Source organism: Neopelma chrysocephalum, unplaced genomic scaffold (assembly GCF_003984885.1).
Source record: "Neopelma chrysocephalum unplaced genomic scaffold, ASM398488v2 Primary Assembly neopelma1_65b, whole genome shotgun sequence".
Classification (NCBI taxonomy): domain Eukaryota; kingdom Metazoa; phylum Chordata; class Aves; order Passeriformes; family Pipridae; genus Neopelma; species Neopelma chrysocephalum.
In genome coordinates, this window is record NW_020897723.1 from 3,768,908 (window position 1) to 3,789,358 (window position 20,451).

Below are 20,451 nucleotides of genomic sequence, written 5' to 3' on the forward strand. Positions count from 1 at the left end.
TCTACCAGGCCATGGCCTTGCATTCACCGTCAGGATGTCCTGTCCTCTCCCCTCCACCGCTGCCACCACCCCACTCTGCTCACTGGGAACTGCTTCCCACCCACCTGCTCATGAGAAGTGGTGAATGATTTTACAGCAACACTGATATACACAAGCTCTACACACTCAGCCAGAGCCTGACTCTGTGAGGTTTATTGCAGGGTTTATTAGGCAGAGCTTCCTCCCAGTGACCAGTCAAGGGGGAGGACAGCCAGGGCTTTTTAGTTCCCTCCTAACTTGGACAGAGAGTAGATGGTTGCTCAGGGAGTGACACCCAGCATGGTGATGGCAGATGGCTGGCGGTGGCTGCAGGAGGTGACAGGACACTCTGCTCACTCTGCTCACTCTGCTCACTGGGTCTCCATCTGCTCACTCTGCTCACTGCTCACTGCTCACTCTGCTCACTCTGCTCCCTCTGCTCACTCTGCTCCCTCTGCTCACTCTGCTCCCTCGGTCTCCCCGTCGCTGTCAGGACCGAGGACATCGAGGGGCTGCACACGCAGCGAGTCATAGTTGGGCGGGGGGGTGCCGGGTTCGGGGGGCAGAGCTTCATCCCTGGGCAGGGCACCCCCAGTTTCGTGCTGGAAGCCCAGGTTGGTGTGAGCCTCCACCAGCTCCGACACCGTGGGAGGTGTGTCCGGGTACCGCGCCCGCGCCCGCCGCTGCTTCAGGCCTTTGCACCAGCTGATGACGTGGATGATGGTGATCCACAGCGAGTCAATGATGATCTCCCCGAACTCAATGAGGCACAGCACTGAGCCGCCCATCCAGAACCCAAACTGGCCTCCGAGGCTTGAGAGCAGCCAGACAATCTGTGGGAGGAGAGCGGAGTGAGCCAAGGTGGTGGAGCCCCGTCCCCGATCTGCCCCCCAGTCCTTCACCCCCCGTGCTGGTGCCGAGATGGGCGATGTCCCTGCCCCTGGGACCTGCCCACCACATCCCCTGCTGTGCGGGTGCTGCCCTGTCGGGTTGGACTCCCCAGTGCTGGGGACTGGGATGGGAGGTGGAGGGGAGGAAGGAACCGAGGGCTGTGAGCGACCGGCAGAGGCGACTTTGTCCTCTTGGTTACAGCAAACGTGTGGGACAGCAGCTCCAAGGGTGTGACAGGCTGGTGCTGAGGGGCATCTCTGGCCAGGGCTGACCAGCCCCAGGGAGCTGAGCCCAGCCCGTGTGCCCTGGCTGACTGGGCTCTGTGCCTGCTCTGCCAGCAGGGCTGGGACGGGCACTCACCGTGGTGGCAGCTGACTCCGAGATGGTGCGGTAGTTGTATTCCTGGAAGTAAATGTTCAGCTTGATAATCCCATTCCTGTAAGGAAAAAAAACCAGCTCAGAGAGGAGCTGGGCTGTGGAGGACCCACACCTCTGCTCCAGCCTGACCATGGGATGGACAGACACTGAGACATAAATACGAAGGGATAAATGTTATGACATAGGAGCTGCCCTTAATGCTGATTTCACTTAACACATTTGAGTTTTCCTGGCCTGGTTTGCAGCTCTGAAGAGCAGAGGACGTGCATGAAGTGCCTTTTGGATCTGCTTTCTGCATCTCCCAGGTGAACATGTGCCAAACCTCGTCCTCCCTCTGCTCTCGCACACGCTGCGCTGGCCCAGAGCCAAGGCTCGTGTCAGTCTGATGTTAACAGGCTCAGCACAGAAGATAAAGTGCTTGTTCCTTTCACTCACCTGTCCAGAGTCACATTTGTTGACATATCCCTTTCATAAGACAGAATATGGAAAATCCAGTCCTAGAAAAACAAAATCTCTTCAGAATGAGCAGCAGCATCCTGTGCTCCCGAAGAGCACGGAGTCCCGGGGGTGCTGCCTCCTGTCCCACACAACCCCAGCCCTGGGAGCAGCTGAGGGGGTGCTGTGGGCCTGAGTGGGTGGGCTGTGCCACAGGGGGGAGGTGGGTGCTCCTGCCCTGTGAGAAGCCCCCCCTGCCTGCACAGCACATGGTGTGGAAGGGGGGTGCTCAGCCTTGGGCTGTCACAGGCACTTAGAGCAGAATCCCAGGGTGGAGGAGCTGCTGTGGGGAGCTCCCTCCTCCCACCTTGTACCTTGGTTTCTGCTGCTGGTTTGTGTGTGGAAAATGTGGAATTTGGCAAAGAGGTGCTGGGACCTGGACAGCAGCTTTGACAATAGTGAGTGTCCATGTGGCTGGGAACAGGTAACCATTAATGTCTCTTCCAAACCAAGGAATCAGGGTTACCTCAGAGGCTTCTGATGGCCAGTCTGCCATGGAGATGGTCATCTTGTACTGCGTGTCACTGCAGGGAGGAGGGAGAGCATCAGTACAGAGGTTTCCCCTTCCCTGAAGTCCCTGGAACTTCAGCTCTCACAGAACAAACCAGCCCTGCAGAGTTTGCTGCTGTTTTAGGAAGGTCAGGACTGATGGGAGCTGAAATGCAGGATCTCTCCACCTCCACAGTGGTCAGGTCAGGTGCAGGTACTCACTTGCACGTTTCCTTACAGGAGTCAATGCAGATCTGTCGCTGTTTTATGCTGGATCTCAGTGAGGAATAGCAATATGCTGTTTGGTGAAAACAAAATCGAAATATCTGTTAGATAAGGACCTGCTTACTGGCTTATATCAATTTCATTTATCAAAATAAATATTAGGTGTGACCCTGCTGCACAGATTTGCCATCTTCCCCTCCAACCTTCCTTTCCTTGAGAAACCTGGGCAAGTCCCTCAGACAATTCAATAACCTCTTACCCCAGCCTGGGTTATCCTCGTTGTTGCAGTAGTTCACCCCTTTGGGTAAAGGGAACATGTAGTGGCCACATCCACAGATCTCAACCATGTGGTTTTGGAAACAGGAGCGCAGGCAAGCCTGGAGAGGGAAGGGGAATGCTTAGGCATGGGCTGAGCCATGAGCTCAGCAAGGCATGAGGTTAATCACCCAAGACTGGAGTGGGATCCTGGATGAGGCAGCACAAAGCAATAGCAAAGTCTATGAGAAGATAATTAAATTTAACAGCTGCAGGTAGGACAAGCAGAGAATTTCTGTGTGATAGGAAAGGTCTAGAGAGCTCAGAGCCGTCAGGGAGCGATGGAAGAGCCCAGTTTTGCTGGAAGGGCTCTGCAGTGACATGACGTGGACACAGAACTCCGACAGCGTTAGCACTTCCAGGGAATAACGCAATCCTTCCGAGTGTTTGCTTAAACCTTACACAAGCATCTTCAAAAGCTGGGTAAAGTGGTCCAGTTGTTATATTAAATAAAGGCAGAAATATAAAACCGCTGCCAGCCCAAAGCCCTCCCAATCTCGGGTTGCATTTGTGAATCACCCCCAAGGGTTTGAGCGTTTCCCTTATTGCCGGATCGCACCCTGCAGAGCTGCTTCTCCCTTGGTACAGCCTGTTACAAATTAACCCGTGCTTAGTGCTTGCACTATGATTTTCTACAGTTTCAAGGTTTACAAACACTCAGCTTTCTCATCCCAATTACCCTGCATGCCAGCCAAAGATTTAGCTGCTTTCATGATTTTTCCTGAACGCCTCTGTTTGATTTAGGAAGGTGTTTTACCTGTATGGAGTAGGAGGTGTTGTACTGGCTGTAGAGGTTTTTGACGGGCACATCAGAGCCATTCATGGTGCAGTCACTGTAGGGGTATCCCATCCGCTCCAGCTCATCCTGGAGGGAAAACCAAACAGCAAACTTTGGTTATTGCTCCTCCCCAGGGCCCTGAGACTGTTTTCCAGAGGCTGTAATTCCCTGCTGGCTCTGGCAAAAATAAAAGAGTCAGTGGCATCAGAGCTGAAGGGGCTGCAGCCTCTGCCCCAGGCAGATCCAGGTGGGTGTTCAGGGGTGGGCAAAGCACCTTCTGACACGCCAGAGGAAGAGGTAACAATGACCTGAACCCAACATTCTGGGCTCAATACAGCCCTTTGCCAGGACAGTTACATAAAAGTCCCCATAAACTGCTCCAGCCCCCGGCTGGTGTGTACCTTGACTCCTTTGGTTTGAGCCAGTTCAGCCAAGACTTAAAGCAAACTTGGTTTTGGTCCCATCAGATAACATTATTCTCAGACAATCTGCTCCCCAGGAATGCCACACATACCACCAGCACTCCAATGGACGTTTCTGTCCCGGCCATGGCGTAGATGCCCTGATCCTTGAGGAAGGGGAAGCTCTTCTGCTGATGCAGCATGAGCCTGGCCCCGGCAGCAGAGGACAGGTAGGGGATGTAGTCCTGCTGACTGATGTCCAGAATCAGCTTCAGCCCTGGGACACCAGACAAAACACTTAGAACAGGAATTGTATCGGAAGGCAAGGCTTTAGGGGGGAAAAAAGAGTCTATTTTGTCCTCCCTGTTCCTTGGGGAAAGGTTGGGGTCTGGCTGCCATGGCAGCCTGGCCTGGGCAGGAACACTGGTGAATGTCCAGAATAGGAATAGCTGGGAATAGTCAGGTGATGCCTCACATATTTCAACTATGCAGATGTTGCACTTCTGCTACGTGTAACCTTTGTGGTCACTTTATTTCTGTGTGGCACATTTCCCTTCTGGGAATTATCCCCTTCTGGAAAGCCCCTGCTCCCTGCTGCAGTGCTCCAGTGACACAGGAATGATAAATCTGCCCTGAGTGACAGAAATGGGTACTGAGAGACAGACAAACAGCCCCCATTTCTGCCCCTCCAGCCCCCTCCTCTGCTGCAGAGCACTCCCTTACCAAACTCGGCTCCGGGGTTGGAAGAATTCAGAGCCTCTTCATCCATGCCCCAGTTAAAGATGTAGCAGTTACCATGGTCTGGGTGGTAGATTTGGGTGAAATTCCTGTAAGAATCATACACATAAAACCATGATCCTTGGGAGGACTAAAGGGGTGTGAGATAATGCAGCTGGTGGGCCCAGAGCTTGGCTGAACTGCCTTGCTTGCTGAACACCTGCACAGGAATTACAGCTGATATCGTGTCAATCAATCTGCTGCTGAAAAAAAGGCAAAGCAAGGTCCATGTGTGTGCTGGGACACAGCCCTGGGGACAGTTCTCCACTGGGACAGGGGAAGGGTCACACAGCTGAGGGATGTCACTGCTCAGCCTGAGCTGTGGGACCAGGTCTGGGCTGCTGTTACAGCTCGTGCTTTGATAACAATTCTCTGTTGCCCTTGTTGCAGAAGGAGCATTGCAGAAGGGCCAGGGCTCCCCACAGCCTGTGCTGCTGCTCTGTGCTCCCCTTTCTTAACATTGGAAATAGGGATTTGGGGTTCGTAGGAAACAAAGATGTCTAAAATGAATTGTGTAAAAAGGGAGAGGGTCTGTAGCTGGGGGCTGTGCTGCCATGACAGATATGCTGACTCAGCACCTGGTTATCACTCAGTACCCTGGGAAGCCCCAGGTGCTGTCAGCCTTGGTATGTCCTGAGCAAAACAGCCCATCCACAGCTCTAACTCAAGCCAGCACTGTCTCAAAGTAACCCATTTCAGTCAGGATCACTCTGGGAAGTGTTTTTAGAGCTGAGGACCAGCACCAATCTCGTTATTAGTTGATCTATACCTTAAAAACACTTCCCCCCCCTTTGCTGTTCCACTGGAGGTCTGTTCATTCCTGCTGGGACGGAAAGGGGCAGGGAGCTCAGTGTGCACCTACTTGTAGTTGCAGGGTTCAGCCCCATAGAGACAGGCCAGGATCATGTCCTCTGCCTGGTATCCCATCCTGATCCTGTCGTGCAGCGGGACCTTGGAGAGGATGGATGTGGACTGCAGGATGTACCACTCGGTCACCGCCTGCGCCGCGCTCGTGAAGTTCCGGTACGTGCAGTTGTTGGAGCCCTCGTGGCTGCACTGGGGACACAGGGCAGGCAGCTCTGAGCCCCCGGGGGGATGGCGGGGGGGACCCATGGCATGACCCCCCTCCCCACACGCTCGACTGGATGCCAGCCCTGCCTGCAGCTCCCAGGAATTGCGAGGTACAGCCGGGCGGAGCCACGAGCCAGGTGTCACCCTTCCCATCTGTCACCCTTCCCAGCTGTCACCCTTCCCAGCTTCACCCTTGGTGTGCTCACAGGGTCCCTCCCCAGGGATGTTTCACAGCTGGACAGGCTATTCAGTCAGTCCCAGGGTGACCTTCACAAGCTAACAGAAAACATCACTTTTGGGCCAATCCTTTAAGGCTGGAGTTCCCCAGCTTCCAAGGTCTGCTCAGGCAGGTCCTTGGAGCCTCCGTGGGAGCAGGGCTGAGGGGTTGTGAGACCATCGTGTGCCTCTGAGCTGTGGACCACAGCAGGAGAGGGGCAGGGGCAGCAGCCACAGCCTCTCCCTGGGATTTTGGGTGCCTGACACAAGGAAGAGGTGAACGTGTCCATTGCCTGGGAGCCTTGTGGAGCACCCCTGCCCTGTTCCACCCTGGGCTCAGCCCACAGCAGGAGGTGAGTCTGGGCACAGGCAGCCCCCAGCCCTGGCACAGTCAGACCAGAGACCCGAGGCAGAGCAGCTGTGGGCAGCTGATGGGGAGGAGACGTGGATCTCCAAGCTGCATCCCTGCCCACATGTCCCATCCCTCATCCCTGCCCTCTGTCTCTGCATGACCCCTCTCACCAGCTTCACTGCCAGCTTGTACTTCTTTTCTTCCGTGGTTGTGTTGGCTGGGGGAGGTGGGGCAGTGGTGTGGTTCCCTGCAGGTGGGGCAGTGGTGTGGTTCCCTGCAGTGGTTTCACTGGACACGGTGGTTTCGTTGCCCTCAGAGCTCCGGTTGTCCCCAGCAGTCTCATTGCTCACAGCAGTCCTGTTGTCCCCATCAGTGTGGTTGGTCTCAAAGATGTCCAGGATGACAGGATTGTCTTTGTCATGCTCGTCGATGAGGACCAGGGGGATCTGGTTCCAGAGGCGCAGGTCAAGTGGTGGGGACACGGTGTCACTGCTGTTCCCTGGCGTGGGCTGCAGGATCCTCTCCAGCGCTGCCTCGATCAGCCTGTCCAGCTCCTTCAGCAGGGGCTTCACCTCTGAGTACCTGCGGGACAGGTGTCACAGCACTGGGGACATGTGACAGCTCTCCTGGCTTGGACCTTCCTGGGGACCTCGGATTGCTGCCTGAAATTTACTGGAGGGCAATGGGAGCTTCCCTGCGGAGCACGGCCAGCTCGGCACCCCAGAAAGCTGCAGCCAGTCAGAAAGGCAGCAAGAGGAGAAAAACAGGGAGTGTTGCAGAGGTGAACCTGCCAGCAAAGGGCTGAATTGATTTTAGTTCAGTAATTCACTGCAGTTTACACGAGCAGTGAAAAAACTACCCCAAAGCAATTCCTGTGTTGGCTGAGAGCATCTTGGGCTGCACGGTGGGATATGAATGTAAAGCAACTCTAAATTTAAAGCAACACTAACAAAAATCAGTGACTTCTTTGAAATCACAGCTGAGTTCTCTGCAGCTCCTGGCAGACATGGCTGTGTAACCAGCTCTTGATGACTGGAGTGTGAGCAACAAAAAGAACATTCACAATGAGGAAAGGGAAGGAAAAGAATTGTGGGGAAAGATTGAAAGACTGATTTTGGCTGTGACAGGGGAGCTAAACTTGGGTTTTTTAATGAGATGAGGAAAGTTTGCAGGGAGGCAAAAACCTTCATTAGATTGACAGGTATGGTACAGAAATTTTGCTAGGAAGAAATTTTCAGCTGTGAGGGTGGGGAGGCCCTGGCACAGGTTGCCCAAAAAGCCATGGCCTCCCCATCCCTGGAAGTGTCCAAGGCCAGGTTGGAGGAGGCTTGGAGCAACCTGGGGTGGTGGAAGGTGTCCCTGCCCATGGCAGGGGGTGGAACGAGATGAGCTTTGAGGTCCCTTCCCACCCAAACCGTTCTGGGATTCTATGAGATCCAGGAGAACACAGGCAGATCAACCCTCCTCTGGCCCTGAGCCATTCACCTTTGTATTGTTCTTCTTTATTTGGTTTTTAGTGCCACTTGGTGAGTCAATTGATGCTCCTAAGGCAACACTTGAGGCAGGACCAGGCCTGCAGCACCTCACCCTGGCAGTGTATCTGAGGGGTCAGAGCACAGACAGGTAAATTGGGTGAACCAAAGCTTACTTGAAAGGGTTGGCGTTGCAGACAGTGACTGCAGGGAACTTCATGGTCTTAAAGCCAATGGAGAGAGATGAGGTGACATTGTAGGACAGGTAGGTGTTGATGAGGATCCCCCACTGCCAGAACACCAGGGATGCAAAGAGCAGCGTTAGGAAGAACCAGATTAGTTTCTTCTTGGGCCCCTCCTTGATGATGCGCTTGGGGCCGTGGGTGTTGGTGTTGTCGCAGTACCAGACCAGCAGCTCCTTGTAGGTGTAGCCTGGGCCCTTCTGCAGGCGGTGCAGGGCCCGCACCAGGTACTTCTTCAGGTTCATGCTGCTGCCTGTGAGCAGAGGAAAGGACATCAAACCAGCTCTGTGGAGGAGCAGGGCTGTGCCACACCAGGTGTATCTGTACTGTCACAGCAGGAGGAGTGGGACAGTCACTGTGGTGGCACAGCCCTGGTTCATAACCCAGGAGAAACTCAGTGTGGACGTTCTGCAGGGTCACACCTTGGCAGTGACACGTGCCCCAGCCCCCTGGGAGGGCACAGAGGAGCTTTGGCATTGGTGGCTCCAAAGGGGGCAAATGCTGGTGTCCCTGCTGGCCCCACCGGAGCTGAGTGACCCAAACCTGCAGGACATGTCTGAGCCTGGTGACTCCTGAGTGCGGCCACGGGCCCCGTGGTGTTGCAATGCCTGACCTGATGCTGCTCAGTGATGGGAATGCTGTGAGCACACTGAGACAGCTGGAACACTGTCCCCAGCCTCAGCCAACACTAGGTGGACCAAGCAGCACACGCAGGAGCTCGGGCTCACAGCATTCAGGGTTCAACCTCACAAGGGGCTTAAGACAATTTTTCTTAAAGGTAAGAAGCATTAGAGTGTACCCAGCACTTGGAGGGGCAGCAGGAGAGGAGCTGGAAGCAGCAGCACCTTTCCCAGGAGCAGCAGTGCTGTCCAGGGCTGCTGCCCACCAGAGGAAGGAAGGTGGATTGTTTTTTTCCACCAAATTCCTCTGTCTGTCAGATACTATCAGTATGACCCGACCCCCCCCACCCCAGGTGAGGGATGCTGCATACTTGACATTCATTTTGTGAGTAAATAGAACATTTTGTGCTGCTATTTTAAGGCGAGAATCTGTGTTACTAAATCTTAACATCCTGAGGCAGTATTTCAAAATGAACCTGAGGCGGCCACTCAGAACGTTTTTCAGATTTAAGCTGCAAGAGAGCAGAGTTAAAGATTAATGCTGGGAATAGCCCCCATCCCAGAAGGAAGAGAGCTGGAATAAGGCAGTGACAGTTCACTAGGGAGCAGCACTCAGCAGGGCACAGACAAGAGTGACATGGTGTCACTTTGCAGGTGAACAGAGGTACAGAAGGCAGTGAGGGGTGCACAGAGGCCCTGGGGAGGGGAAGCAGCTGGGCCCTTTGTACTTTTCAAAAAAAAAAGGTAATACTGATTCCTTGGTCTATTGGCCAGATCTGCACAATCTCCCGAGTAGCACATACAGAGTTTGGTAGCAGTATGAAATCCAAGAGATTTTTGAAGTCTCACTCCACAATCCAAAAATAGATGATGGTTTTCACTGCATCCCTATTACCTGTGACTTTAGATGTAGGTGACACCTTAATGGGAGAGGACTTCTGAAAGAACAAACCCCAGCTGCTTCCTCTAAGATCTGAGGGCAGGCTCTACTCCCACAGGAAAGGATTTTGTTCTCCAAGCAACAAGTGTCCTGGGAGCTGGACCCACCATCACCAGCTCACCCTCTGTGACCTTGTGCCACAGAGGTTCCCTCTGCCATTGCTTGAGGGGGATTTGCTCATGGAAGGAGCTGATATTGCCCCAGACCCTGGCTGGGTTTTGGGCAGGGATATGAGGAGAACAGGAACCACAACCTCAGCCTCTGTGGAATTCCAGTGGCTGCTGTGCCTGAGCCCTGCAGTGTGAGCTCAGCCCTTCCTTGGATGTACAGAGCAGAACTGTCAGAGCTCATTTCAGTGCAGGGAGCCTGGGGAGGCAGACAAGGAAATATTTTCCAGCTTCGAAGAAATCCAACAGAAGATTTTGATCGGATTGAAATTACAACCCCCCTGCCCCATGTGGGGCAGGATCCACGTGGATGGTCCCAGCTGGCCACGTGCCCTTGTCTGTCCCAACTCCCAGCCTGGCCAGAGCAGGGCCTCCTGCCACGGGGGGACCCCCACTCGTGTACAGCTCTCTCTGAGTTACTCATCAACCTGCCATCGCTGGGAGAAGTTGTTATTTCTTTTCATATTGGATAAAAGAAATGGTACAAAGCAAAGCTGCACTTGGCTGTACCTGGATTAGTTTTGTTCAATGTAATTTCTCACTTTAACAGTTTTCTTCTTACCTTTATCTCCAGGGTGTTTCCGAACAGACTTCTTGTTCCTTTCTCACAGCTGGAAGCTGCTCCAGGTGAGCTGCCCAAGCCCCTGTTTTGTGGGGGCTCCTTCCCCTGCCCAGCACTCAGTGCTCAGGGGCTCAGAGGGAGGTTGGTGCCAGATTTGGTGCCAACTTGGAGCGGGTCCTGCTCTGCTCCATCAGTGGGCTGTGCCTGAGCAGAGAAGTGACAAATGAGGGACAACAACCCACCCTCCATCGGTGCACAGGCAACTGTCACCCTTCCCAAAGCCCCTCCAGAACCAGAATGTGGGAGCAGAGCAGTGGTGGAGCAGGAGCTGAGCAGGGCTGGGGGCTCAGGAGATGCCACCCCCTTGATGGACTCACAGCCCTGAATCCTTTGTAGGTGGCTCAGGGGAATCAGCACGTGCTTCCCATCTGCTCCAGGCTGCCCTGGTCACACCAGGGGCATCTGAACTGGCTGCTGGAAGCTGATCCCAGGGACACGAGACCCCACAGGGCACAAGGTGCCAAGGGTCCCTCTCCAGCAGCACCCACACCCCGTTATGACAGAAGCCATCCTAAGATAAACCTGCTCCTGGTTCCAGTGGGGTTCTCTGTGCTGTGTCCTCCCTGTCCCCAGCAGCCCAGTCCAGCCCTGCCTCATCCCAGCATCACCCCAGCTGAAACTCCTCCACCTCACTGTGAGATCAGACTCCCACATTACGAAACAATTGTGTTGACTGTGTTGAATCTCCTCTGGGATTTTCCTGGGGCAATTCCCACTTGAAAGAAATAAAGGCATAAGCAAACCTCGGCACAGTCCTGGAAGTTCCAGGGTGGGACCTGGGCTGCAAAACCACCCCAGCACTACCAGCCTGATGCCACTGTGATTGCTCAGCACTTTCTCTCCTGGGACATACAGCATCATCCCTCTGTGATTGCCAGCTGTTCACCTGACATCTTCCCCCTGAGCCTGAGGGAAAGGCCTCGTTTTCCTCAAGAAGACATTCATGCTCTCTGGTGGTATTTTTTGCAAATTAGAGAATTTTTTTTGTTACCTCACAAGTTTACATGTTGCCAGTCTGAAAAGCAGAGCAGTAATATGTCAGCAAGCAATGAAAGCCCATCCCCAGGTGGAGTCAGAGCTCCAGCAGATGCTCTGCCTTGCTGGGGGTGTGCAGGGAGAGTGGGCACAGCACAGGGCTGGCTCCAGTGCCCACGGCTCCAGTGCCCACAGCTCCAGTGCCCACAGCTCCAGTGCCCACGGCTCCAACCCACGCAGGTGCCTCCGTGTCCAAGCCCAGCAGGCACGAGAGCAGCACTCCAGGAGTGTTTACAGTCTGGGAGCTGAGATAGCACTCCCCTGGCTCTGTGCCATGTGCTGCACACTCTGCCCCCTCTTCCCCTGCCTAACCCTGTGTTCCCCTCTGCTCTGGAGCCAGGCTGGGAGAACTGACAGCGTTCAGCCTGGAGAAAAGAAGGCTCTGGAGAAACTTTGGAAACCCTTTCCAGTACGTAAAGGGGCTCCAAGAGCTGGAGAGGGACTTGGGACAAGGGCCTGGAACAACAGAACAAGGGAGAATGGCTTCACACTGGTAGAGAGCAGGATTAGATGTGATATTGGGAAGAAATTCCTCCCTGGGAGGGTGGGGAGGCCCTGGCACACGTTATCAAGAGAAGCTGTGGCTGCCCCTGGATCCCTGGAAGTGTCCAAGGCCAGGTTGGACGGGGCTTGGAGCAACCTGGGCTAGTGGAAGGTGTCCCTGCCCATGGCAGGGGATGGAACAAGGTGACTCTTAAAATCCCTTCCAAGCAAAACCATTCTATGATTCCATTGTTCCCGTGATGTCCCTCTCTCCGAGGATGATGACAAACTGTGCTTCTCACAGGCCAGGAGGGTCACACTGCTGAGAGTTCACTCTGCTGCTTGGGCCAGGAACAACAGGAACCCCGGATCAGAAGCAGAGCAAACCCCCACCCACCCCCAAACAGCTCTGTCCACCAGGATGCCAGGAGCACACTCTGCCCCGCTGGGAGACACCATCCTGCGGGACGTGGCACATCTCCAACACCAAACCAAACACTGAACTATTCCACAAAGCTGGGGTTTGTTCCCATCCCCTTTTATCAAGGAGATTAGAGAAACCCCCTGTGTAAATACAGGTTAAATCCGAGTGACCACCCCTGGCTGCACGCCGGGTCCATCCCAAATACCTGCCCGGCACGAAACCCTGCCCCACTGCGGCAAAACCAGGCAGAGATCGGGTGACTTCAGGTCCGTATCAGTGTAAAAGACACCCTGACCAGCCCCGTCGAGCCGGTCCCTTCGGCCCCGAGCCGTGGCCGAGGGATGCCCGCAGCGCCGAGAGATGCCCGCGGGCATCCCTTGGGGGCCACGCGGGGCCGAAGGGACCGGCCAGCACCGACCCCGCACCCCTCTCCTGGCCCCCCCGCAGCCTCTCCCCGGTCCCCCCGTACCTGCCGCCCGTGCGGCTCCGGCAGAGCTCCCGCGGAGACCGGGACCGGCCGCGCCGCCTCCCCTGTCCCGCCCCGTCCCGCCCCGACGGAGCGGCTGAACCCGCCCTCCCGCCGGCTGCAGGAGCTCCCAGGTTTGTCCTGGCTCCTTGAAACCTTGCCTTGATCGTTTCGGAACACATCCCAAGGAATGGCGGCTGATCCTGCTGCTCCTACTCCCGTCATGCCAAGACCACCAGACACAGGCAGTGTGGGATCGGTGGCACAAACCTCACAGACTCACGGAACTATTCGGGTTGGAAGGGATTTTAAGGATCACCTTGTTCCATCCCCTGCCATGGGCAGGGACACCTTCCACCAGCCCAGGCTGCTCCAAGCCCCGTCCAACCTGGCCTTGGACACTTCCAGGGATCCAGAGGCAGCCACAGCTTCTCTGGGCAACCTGTGCCAGGGCCTTCCCACCCTCCCAGGGAGGAATTTCTTCCCAATATCCCATCTAATCCTGCTCTCTGCCAGTGTGAAGCCATTCCCCCTTGTTCTGTTGTTCCAGGCCCTTTTCCCAAGTCCCTCTCCAGCTCTTGGAGCCCCTTTAGGCACTGGAAGGGGCTCTCAGGTCTGGTGGCCATTGCCCTGCAGCAGGTCACAGTGTGTCTCGGTCTGGTTTGAGATGTCCCTGGTGCCAGGACATCACCTTGCTGCTTTGCCTTCCCTGGTGTCAGCTGTCCCTGTTGTCAGGCTTTTGGCACCCGATCTCTGCCTGGTTTTGCCGCAGAGGGCAGGTTTTGGGGCAGGTTTTCGTGCCAGGCAGGTATTTGGGATGTACCCAGCGTGCAGCCAGGGGTGCTCACTCAGATTTAACCTGTATTTACACGGGGGGGTTCTCTAATCTCCTTGATAAAAGGGGATGGGAACAAACCCCAGCTTTGTGGAACACACAGAACACAGAGCAGTGAACATGTACGAACCTCCTCAGAACCATAAATCACCACTGAGAGCAGAGCACTGTCCACGGGAGCCATTTCCTCTTGGGAGAAAAGATAATGGCAGGTTCTTGTTCAGTCAGGACTTGCTCAGACTTTCCCAAATGTCCCCGTGTTCTGTTATTTGGGAACAAAGGGGATTTTTATTTTTAGCTGCCACGAGTGTACCTTGTGTCGTTATGTCAGGAGGGGAATGTGGGATCGTGTTCCAGCGGTATCTCCAACAGGGGAAGCTGGAGCAAACAGGTTTGATGGACCAGGACTCACCCGGTTCCTCTGTCCTGTCACAGTAATTGCCCTCCTATCGCTGCTGATTTCCCAAAGAACAATGTCTGTGACCAGCTCTGGCTGCTCCAGCTCTGGAAATAGTGCAGGTGGCACTTGCTCTGGGGTTTGGAACATCAGCTGCAGGGCCAGCAAAGCCAAATGACCTTGAGTTTGGCTTGACTTTGCGTTGTCTCTCGCTTGTTTATGAGAAAGTTTATTTCATAAGCAAAAACCTCCTGCTGACAATACAGCTGAAACCCCGTGGGAAGCTCCCCTGCACCCCAGGCATTGTGTTCACAGCAGGGTGTTGTGCTGGTGTGATGCACTCCTGACAGCAGCTAAATACAGCTGGGACACCAGATCCAGGGGGGAAATCAGCCCTGAAACGGGTTCTATCTGCCCGATCAAAACCAGCAACTGCTCCTAAATTTGTCTGATGGAAGGAAAATGTTTTCTTGGTGGCTGCAGTGGGTACAAAGGCAGGAGGAATTTTTCTGGGATGCTGTTAGGTCTGGATGTCCTGATGAAATAAAGCAGAGCCCAAGGGCAGCTCAGCATGGAGGAAATCACTCCAAATCCCAGCCCAGGGGGTGGGAATGAGTTCAGGTCCATGGGAAAAACACAGGACTCATTCACATCTGGTTCTTTGTAAACTCGTGTTGCTTTTGGCCACATCATGCCCTTTAGCATGGTGGGGGCTGAGGGCCCAGAGGGGGTCCCAGCCCGGTGGCCAGAGCTGAAGTCAGTGCACATGGATTCCACGAGGATTTGGAAAGGCTCTTCAGTCCCCAGGAGCAGAAGTGGCACCGGGGCTTTGCTGCTCCTGAGCTCTGCAGGCAAAGCCTCCCTCCCAGCCGGGGAGCCCTGCCCAGGGCTCACGGTCACAGTGCCAGTGTGCCCACACCTGCCAATTAGACTGTCACTGAGCAGGAGCTGCAGGGTGAACGTGGTAAATATTAGTCACCTCTGCAGCCTGGCTTCCCGTCCCACAGCTCGGGGGGGAGCCGGGCAGCCCTCCTGCCAGCAGGCATGGGGAGGAGTGTGCCAGGCCCCATCAGTGCCCACTGGAGCCCATCAGTGCCTGGTGGTGCCCATCAGTGCCTGGTGGTGCCCATCACTTGCCATCAGTCCCTGCCAGGGGAGCAGCTCCCACCCCTGTGCCCAGGGAGCCGGGCACTGCCCGGCCCATGCACTTGGCACAGGCTCACCCAGCACGGTGATCGCTGGGTTTACCACGTGCACTTCCAGAGAAGTCACTAAACCAAATCGAGTCACTCAGTTGTGACCAGTAAAAGCCCGGTGAGGTGACAGGAGCATCCTGCAGCCACCCTGCGCCAGGAGCCGCTGTGTCAAACTTGTGAACTGACCTGTGTTTGCGTTACAAAGATCAGGCAGTAAAACCCAGGCTGGTTTTGTTTTACAAGCAGCAGGAGAAGGGAGGGATGGGGCCCAGCTCCTGCTCAGCTGGCACAGCTCGGGGAGCCGGTGGCCACAGAGAGAGGTTTGCCTGTGCCAGGGTCGGGCACTGGGCTGTGGTGCTGTCACACTGTGCAGCTCTGCCAGTCCAGCTGTGCCTCCAGGGGGGGAAGGATGGGGTAAACCCTACTGAGGTCCAGCTCCCTTGGCCCCAGTGTGGTGACATTGGGCACTGAGTCCCAGCTCACCCCCGGGTGACACAGGGCAGGCTTTCGATGCGTCACTGCGACAATTTGTCACCAGTGGGGTTTCCACAGACCTGCTCTGTAACTAATTGCCGTGACAGAGAATTAGTTGCACTCATTTGTCTTTTCCACCATAGAAGTTTAAGGGAAAAAAATCCCCTGCCTGCCGTGACTCCAGCATCCTGGAATGTGGCAGCTGCAGATGGGGTCCAGCCCGCTGGGAATGACCCAGGATGCCCCAGCACAGGCCAGGGAGTGCCAGCGTGGCACCAGTGGGACGCAGAACTGTAAAGATGCCCTGGCCCAGTGCTTTATGGTCCTCTCCCATGTTCTGGGGGAAATGTCAACTATTTTGTGACCAATGACATTTTATAACAGGACTGGAGCGGGGATGATTACCCGTGTGTACCCGGGGGAACAGTTTGTACCGTTCAGGATTCGTTATGTAAACTTGGGTGAGAAGGTCTTAAAAGCCAGGAGGAAGGTACCGGAATGAGAGGCGTTGTGACAACAGGGTGATTCACCCTGGCTCTGGCCGGCTCCAGGTGATCCCATCCCGCTGGGACTGTGGCGCACCTGGAATTACAGGTGAACAATTGCAGGGAACGTGGGTTTAATCCCTAGAAACACATTTGGACAAAGTATGTGAGTGGAAGGAGGTAGAGGTGACCCTGCATCCTGTACCCCATACCTGGTGCTGGATGGGGCCAGGGTTAGGGTTAGGGTTGGGGTGCCTGGGCCTTTCCTCTCTGGTGGGCAGCAGGCAGGCGAGTTGGGGGGACACTGGTTTGTGTCACTTGGCCCCACAGTGTCCCCTTCTGTTCTCCCTGTTTTGCTGCTTCAGGAATGCTGCCAGTGGCAAGGCTCCCAGAGTCACAGTGCCACCCTGATCCCAGGGGATGGCAAGGCTCCCAGAGTCACAGTGCCACCCTGATCCCAGGGGATCACACGGAGAGCTGAGCAGGGCTGGCAGCACACCCAGCAGTGCAGGGGGCTCAGACCCTGAGGGGGTACAGCTACCACCCAGCTCCGTCTGGAAGGGAAACTGAGGCAGAAATGTAAGACTGGGAGGGACAAGGTTGGGGTTAGGGTCAGGGTGCAGGAGTGTTACAGGAAAGTGCCAAGGCCCAGGTGAAGATACCAGAGGACTGAGAGGCAGGAACACACCGTGCAGGGCCCCAGGGCCAGGTGTTTCCCTGTTTACACCTTGGGCTGTGTTACAGGGGAGCAGATCAGCACTCTGAGCCTGCGGCTGCCTGTGCGAGGCTGAAGGGGAGAACCCCAGTGCAGAGCAGTCAGTGCTGCAGGAACCCGCCGTGCGGCATTCCGGGCTGTCCTCAGGGACAGGGACAGGCACAGGCACGGGCACGGGCACAGGGAGGGCTGGCAGAGCCCCTGCCCTCTGCCACCACCACTCCCACCGCCCCCACTGCCACCCCCAGCTCCCCAGGGCACGGGCATCCTGAGACCACACTGCTCTGGGGAGGGATGAATGGCCAAGTGGGATGAGTGGGGTGTGAGAGAAGAGCCTTTGCTCTTTGTGAAGAAGGGAGACAGACGGAGAAAGAGTTTCATCAATCCCCACGGGCTCGGGGTGCCCTCGCTGCCGGGATGTGTCAGTCCCAGCAGCGAAGCTGCTCAGGAGTGGTGGGATGGGTGATGGTGCTGTTGCTCCAGGGTGCACCCTGTGCCCAGCCCCTTGTGTTGGGAGCCATGGCATGGCCATGGGCTGGCTAGTGCAGCCCAGCCCCCAGCAGCCCCCCCGGCTGAGCTCAGCCCCAGTGATGTGGGGCCAGTGGGGCTGGCGGGGCCGGGCGGGCACACGTGGGCAGCGCTGGGAGCCCGTGGGTGTGTGGCAGAACCGAGGGCTGCCACCAGTTCTGCCCGTGGGAGCAGCGTGGCACTGAGCCCCTGGCACGGCGTGGGGCACCAGGAGAGGCTGTGAGCAGCAGGGAGAGCCGGGACCAGCACAGCCCACAGCTGGAGCAGCACAGCAGGGCAGCCCAGTTCCTTGGCTGGAAATGCCCGGGCTGGCTCCCCTTCCTCACCTTGGGCACTGGTCACACTCAGCCTCGTTCCAGGGTTTGTTGCCGTGCCCAGCACTGCCAGTCCGGCCCTGCCATGGTGTTACAGGGTGTGCTGGCGGGCGTGGGCAGCTGGTGAGGACTCCAAACACCCCGGTCTGTCCTGTTCGCAGGGAGATGTTGGGGATTAGCGCCGGGGCCCTGCCGTGGCACCACCCTGGAGGGAGCTGCTGCAACCACAGGTCAGACTCTGACTCACACTGCCTGGAACTGCTCTGGTGCTGCCACGGCTCCACTGCCACAGCTCAGCCCCGGCTGGGGATGCTCCAGCTGCTGGAAAACTCTTCCAAAGCACCAAGCACAGGCCAGGCTGGTGGGAATGGCTCAGACCAGGTGTCTGATGTGAGGAACTGCTCCGGGACTGCCCAGCTCCAGCCACTGGCAGTTCTGGCACTGGCTCTGCCTGCCCTGAAGGAAAAGGGTAAAACTAAACCATCTACAATCTCCAGCCATATTTGGCCTCCCCAGAGCTGGGCTTAAGCACAAGAAGAGGCTCAGAGCCTGCAAGGATTTTCCATAGGCATGTGCTGGAGATGCCTTTCCCCAGCCCTGCCCCATTTACATTAATGAGGCATTTAACTCCCAAACCTGTTTGAGGACCACTGGATATCACCCAAATGTCACCACTCTGGAAGGGGCCTGGACAGTTTTAACCCTGTCAGTGCCTCCTGGCTGCATCTGCTGGGAGCAGCTTTGGGCAGCCACCCTTTCCCTCTGCTCTGAGGGAGGCTGGGGTCCCCTCTCCAGGCTGACACCTGCACACTAATGGATTCCTGCTGTCCAGAAAATCTCTGCGCAGCTGGATTTTTCTCCTCCTCAGCTGTTTTCCTCACACAGCTCCTCTATCACCTCTGACTTTCTCCCATCTGGCAGCAGCTGCTGTGAGAGCTGTGGAGGAGCGAGAAGTTCTGCTGTGCCTCCTGTCCTGGAAGGGCTGGTCCCGGTGTGCCAGCAGCCCTTCCCGTGAGTCACCAGCACCTGCTGCTGCAGGTTTGTTTCCACACTTCTCCCCAGCTCATCCCTTGCCGAGGCAGTGCTGTGCCTGCAGTTCTGCTGCACCTTCACCGTGGGTTTGGTACCGCAGCAGCTCCCTGGCAGTGACACACAGCCAGAGCCATGGGGCTGTGGGGCCGTGGGGCTGTGGGGCTGTGTGGCTGGGGCCATCCGTGCCTGAGAGCCCGGGCACCGTGCCCACAGGTGTATCCCAGGGCCGGGAGGTGAGTGGGGGCTGCCGTGAGCAGGGGACTGCTGGCGAGGGGGGGCTGCCTGTGCTTGAGCCCTGACTGGGGCTGGCCGGGCTCCCACCACTTGCCGTGAGTCTCCTGGGAGCACAGTTCCCGTGGCAGGAGACCCAGCTGGCTGCCTGACCCTGGAGCCGCAGTGCTGGAGGAGGGGATGTTGCTGAACCATAGATTTTACAGCCTGTTGTTCCCATAAACTCCGAGCTGAGTTTCTCAAACACTTTGGGTGGATGATGTTCAGTGTGTGCCAGTCCTGACCCTCACACCATCCCAGATGGTTTTCTGCGTTTGAGGTGACTCAGCACAGTTCAGTGTTTATCTCACAGTGAAGTAACCCATTTCTGTATCTCCGTGGCTCTCTGCCTCCTGAGGATTATTCATACACAGAGAAAAGGTGCTGCACCTGCTCCGAGAGCGACTGCAAACAGCACCTGCAGAACACCTGTGCCTTTCCAAAGAATAGAAAGTGAGTGTTCATCCCAAAAAGTGACTGGCAGGACACGTGTCCTGAGTTATCAACGGGAGAGTCCTGACATTGCTGCTGCTGGGAGCACTGGAGGTCAGCAGCCTTGTTCTCCCTCAAAGGATATTTTCCTTATTGGAACTGCAGTTCTCAGTATAAAGTCTGAACAGCCCCTACACCTGCTTTCGTGCAGTGTTGGCACCACCGTGTTTATTTTCCAAGGCTTTTGTTTTGCTCTGGGGAGGCTTTGGAAACACAAAACCCTCACTGACATCCTGATCTGTGCCGGCTGTGGGTGCCTTCCCAGGTGTGGGGTGATGCTGTGGGCAGCAGCTGGGGGGGTTCCCTCCTTTCAGGGGGCTGATTGCATGATTAGCACCCACTGATCTAACCCAGCTCCAGGGGCTGGAGGGCTGCTGGGAGTGGGCAGAGGCACCTGAGCAGCCTGAGAGGAAGAGGAAGTCCAGTGAGTGGCTCAGTAGAGGGGAAGGAGCTGTGCCAGCAGCAAGATGAGCTCTGGCAGCCTTTCTTCAGCACTGCTTGGAGCAGCAGTGAGCAAAGCCTGCAGAGAGCTGAGGTGTCCTGTGTGCTGCTGCATGCACAGGTAGGGGTGCAGAACAGAGGCACTGTGGGATGTCCTGCTTTGGGATGTTTGCTGGCTTTCCCAGGGAGGTGACACCCAGGCCCCCCTGTGTGTTCCTTGCAGGCTGTCCTCTGTGAGAGTGGGGGTCACAGCTGGCCCATCTGCATGGAGAGGCAGGTCCCCTGTCAGGGTTAACTGAGCCAAAACAGCTCCTGTGTCAGCACCACCGAGCTGGTGAGGATGGAGTGTGTGCTCAGGTGTTCCTTAGCTCTGGACTTTCCTGTTATTCCCACCA

General features: G+C 56.1%; 1 protein-coding gene across 2 annotated transcripts; it reads right to left on the minus strand.

Moving 5' to 3' along the window:
- Positions 1-170: 170 nt before the first annotated feature.
- SCNN1B (sodium channel epithelial 1 beta subunit) lies at positions 171-12,937 on the minus strand. 2 transcript variants are annotated; one of them, XM_027684149.1, is made up of 15 exons: positions 12,881-12,937; positions 10,410-10,613; positions 8,055-8,373; positions 6,577-6,988; positions 5,630-5,823; positions 4,714-4,817; positions 4,104-4,267; positions 3,569-3,676; positions 2,756-2,873; positions 2,494-2,569; positions 2,249-2,306; positions 1,723-1,784; positions 1,270-1,345; positions 494-851; positions 171-379 (listed from the first exon to the last, which is right to left on the minus strand). In XM_027684149.1, the coding sequence occupies exons 3-15, from the start codon at positions 8,363-8,365 to the stop codon at positions 372-374; spliced, it is 2,049 nt and encodes a 682-aa protein (XP_027539950.1). In that variant the 5' UTR covers positions 8,366-8,373; positions 10,410-10,613; positions 12,881-12,937; the 3' UTR covers positions 171-371. The 2 variants fall into 2 exon arrangements, with proteins under 2 accessions (XP_027539950.1, XP_027539949.1); XM_027684148.1 differs by having other exon boundaries at positions 171-374; positions 489-851.
- Positions 12,938-20,451: the final 7,514 nt, after the last annotated feature.

Excerpts from the sequence above, each read along its gene's own strand:
- SCNN1B (XM_027684149.1), bottom strand. The coding sequence starts at position 8,365 with ATGAACCTGAAGAAGTACCTGGTGCGGGCCCTGCACCGCCTGCAGAAG. Across the intron at positions 4,818-5,629 it reads GCTGAACCCTGCAACTACAA|GAATTTCACCCAAATCTACC; the intron begins GTAGGTGCACAC and ends TGATTCTTACAG. Across the intron at positions 4,268-4,713 it reads CAACCCCGGAGCCGAGTTTG|GGCTGAAGCTGATTCTGGAC; the intron begins GTAAGGGAGTGC and ends CTGGTGTCCCAG.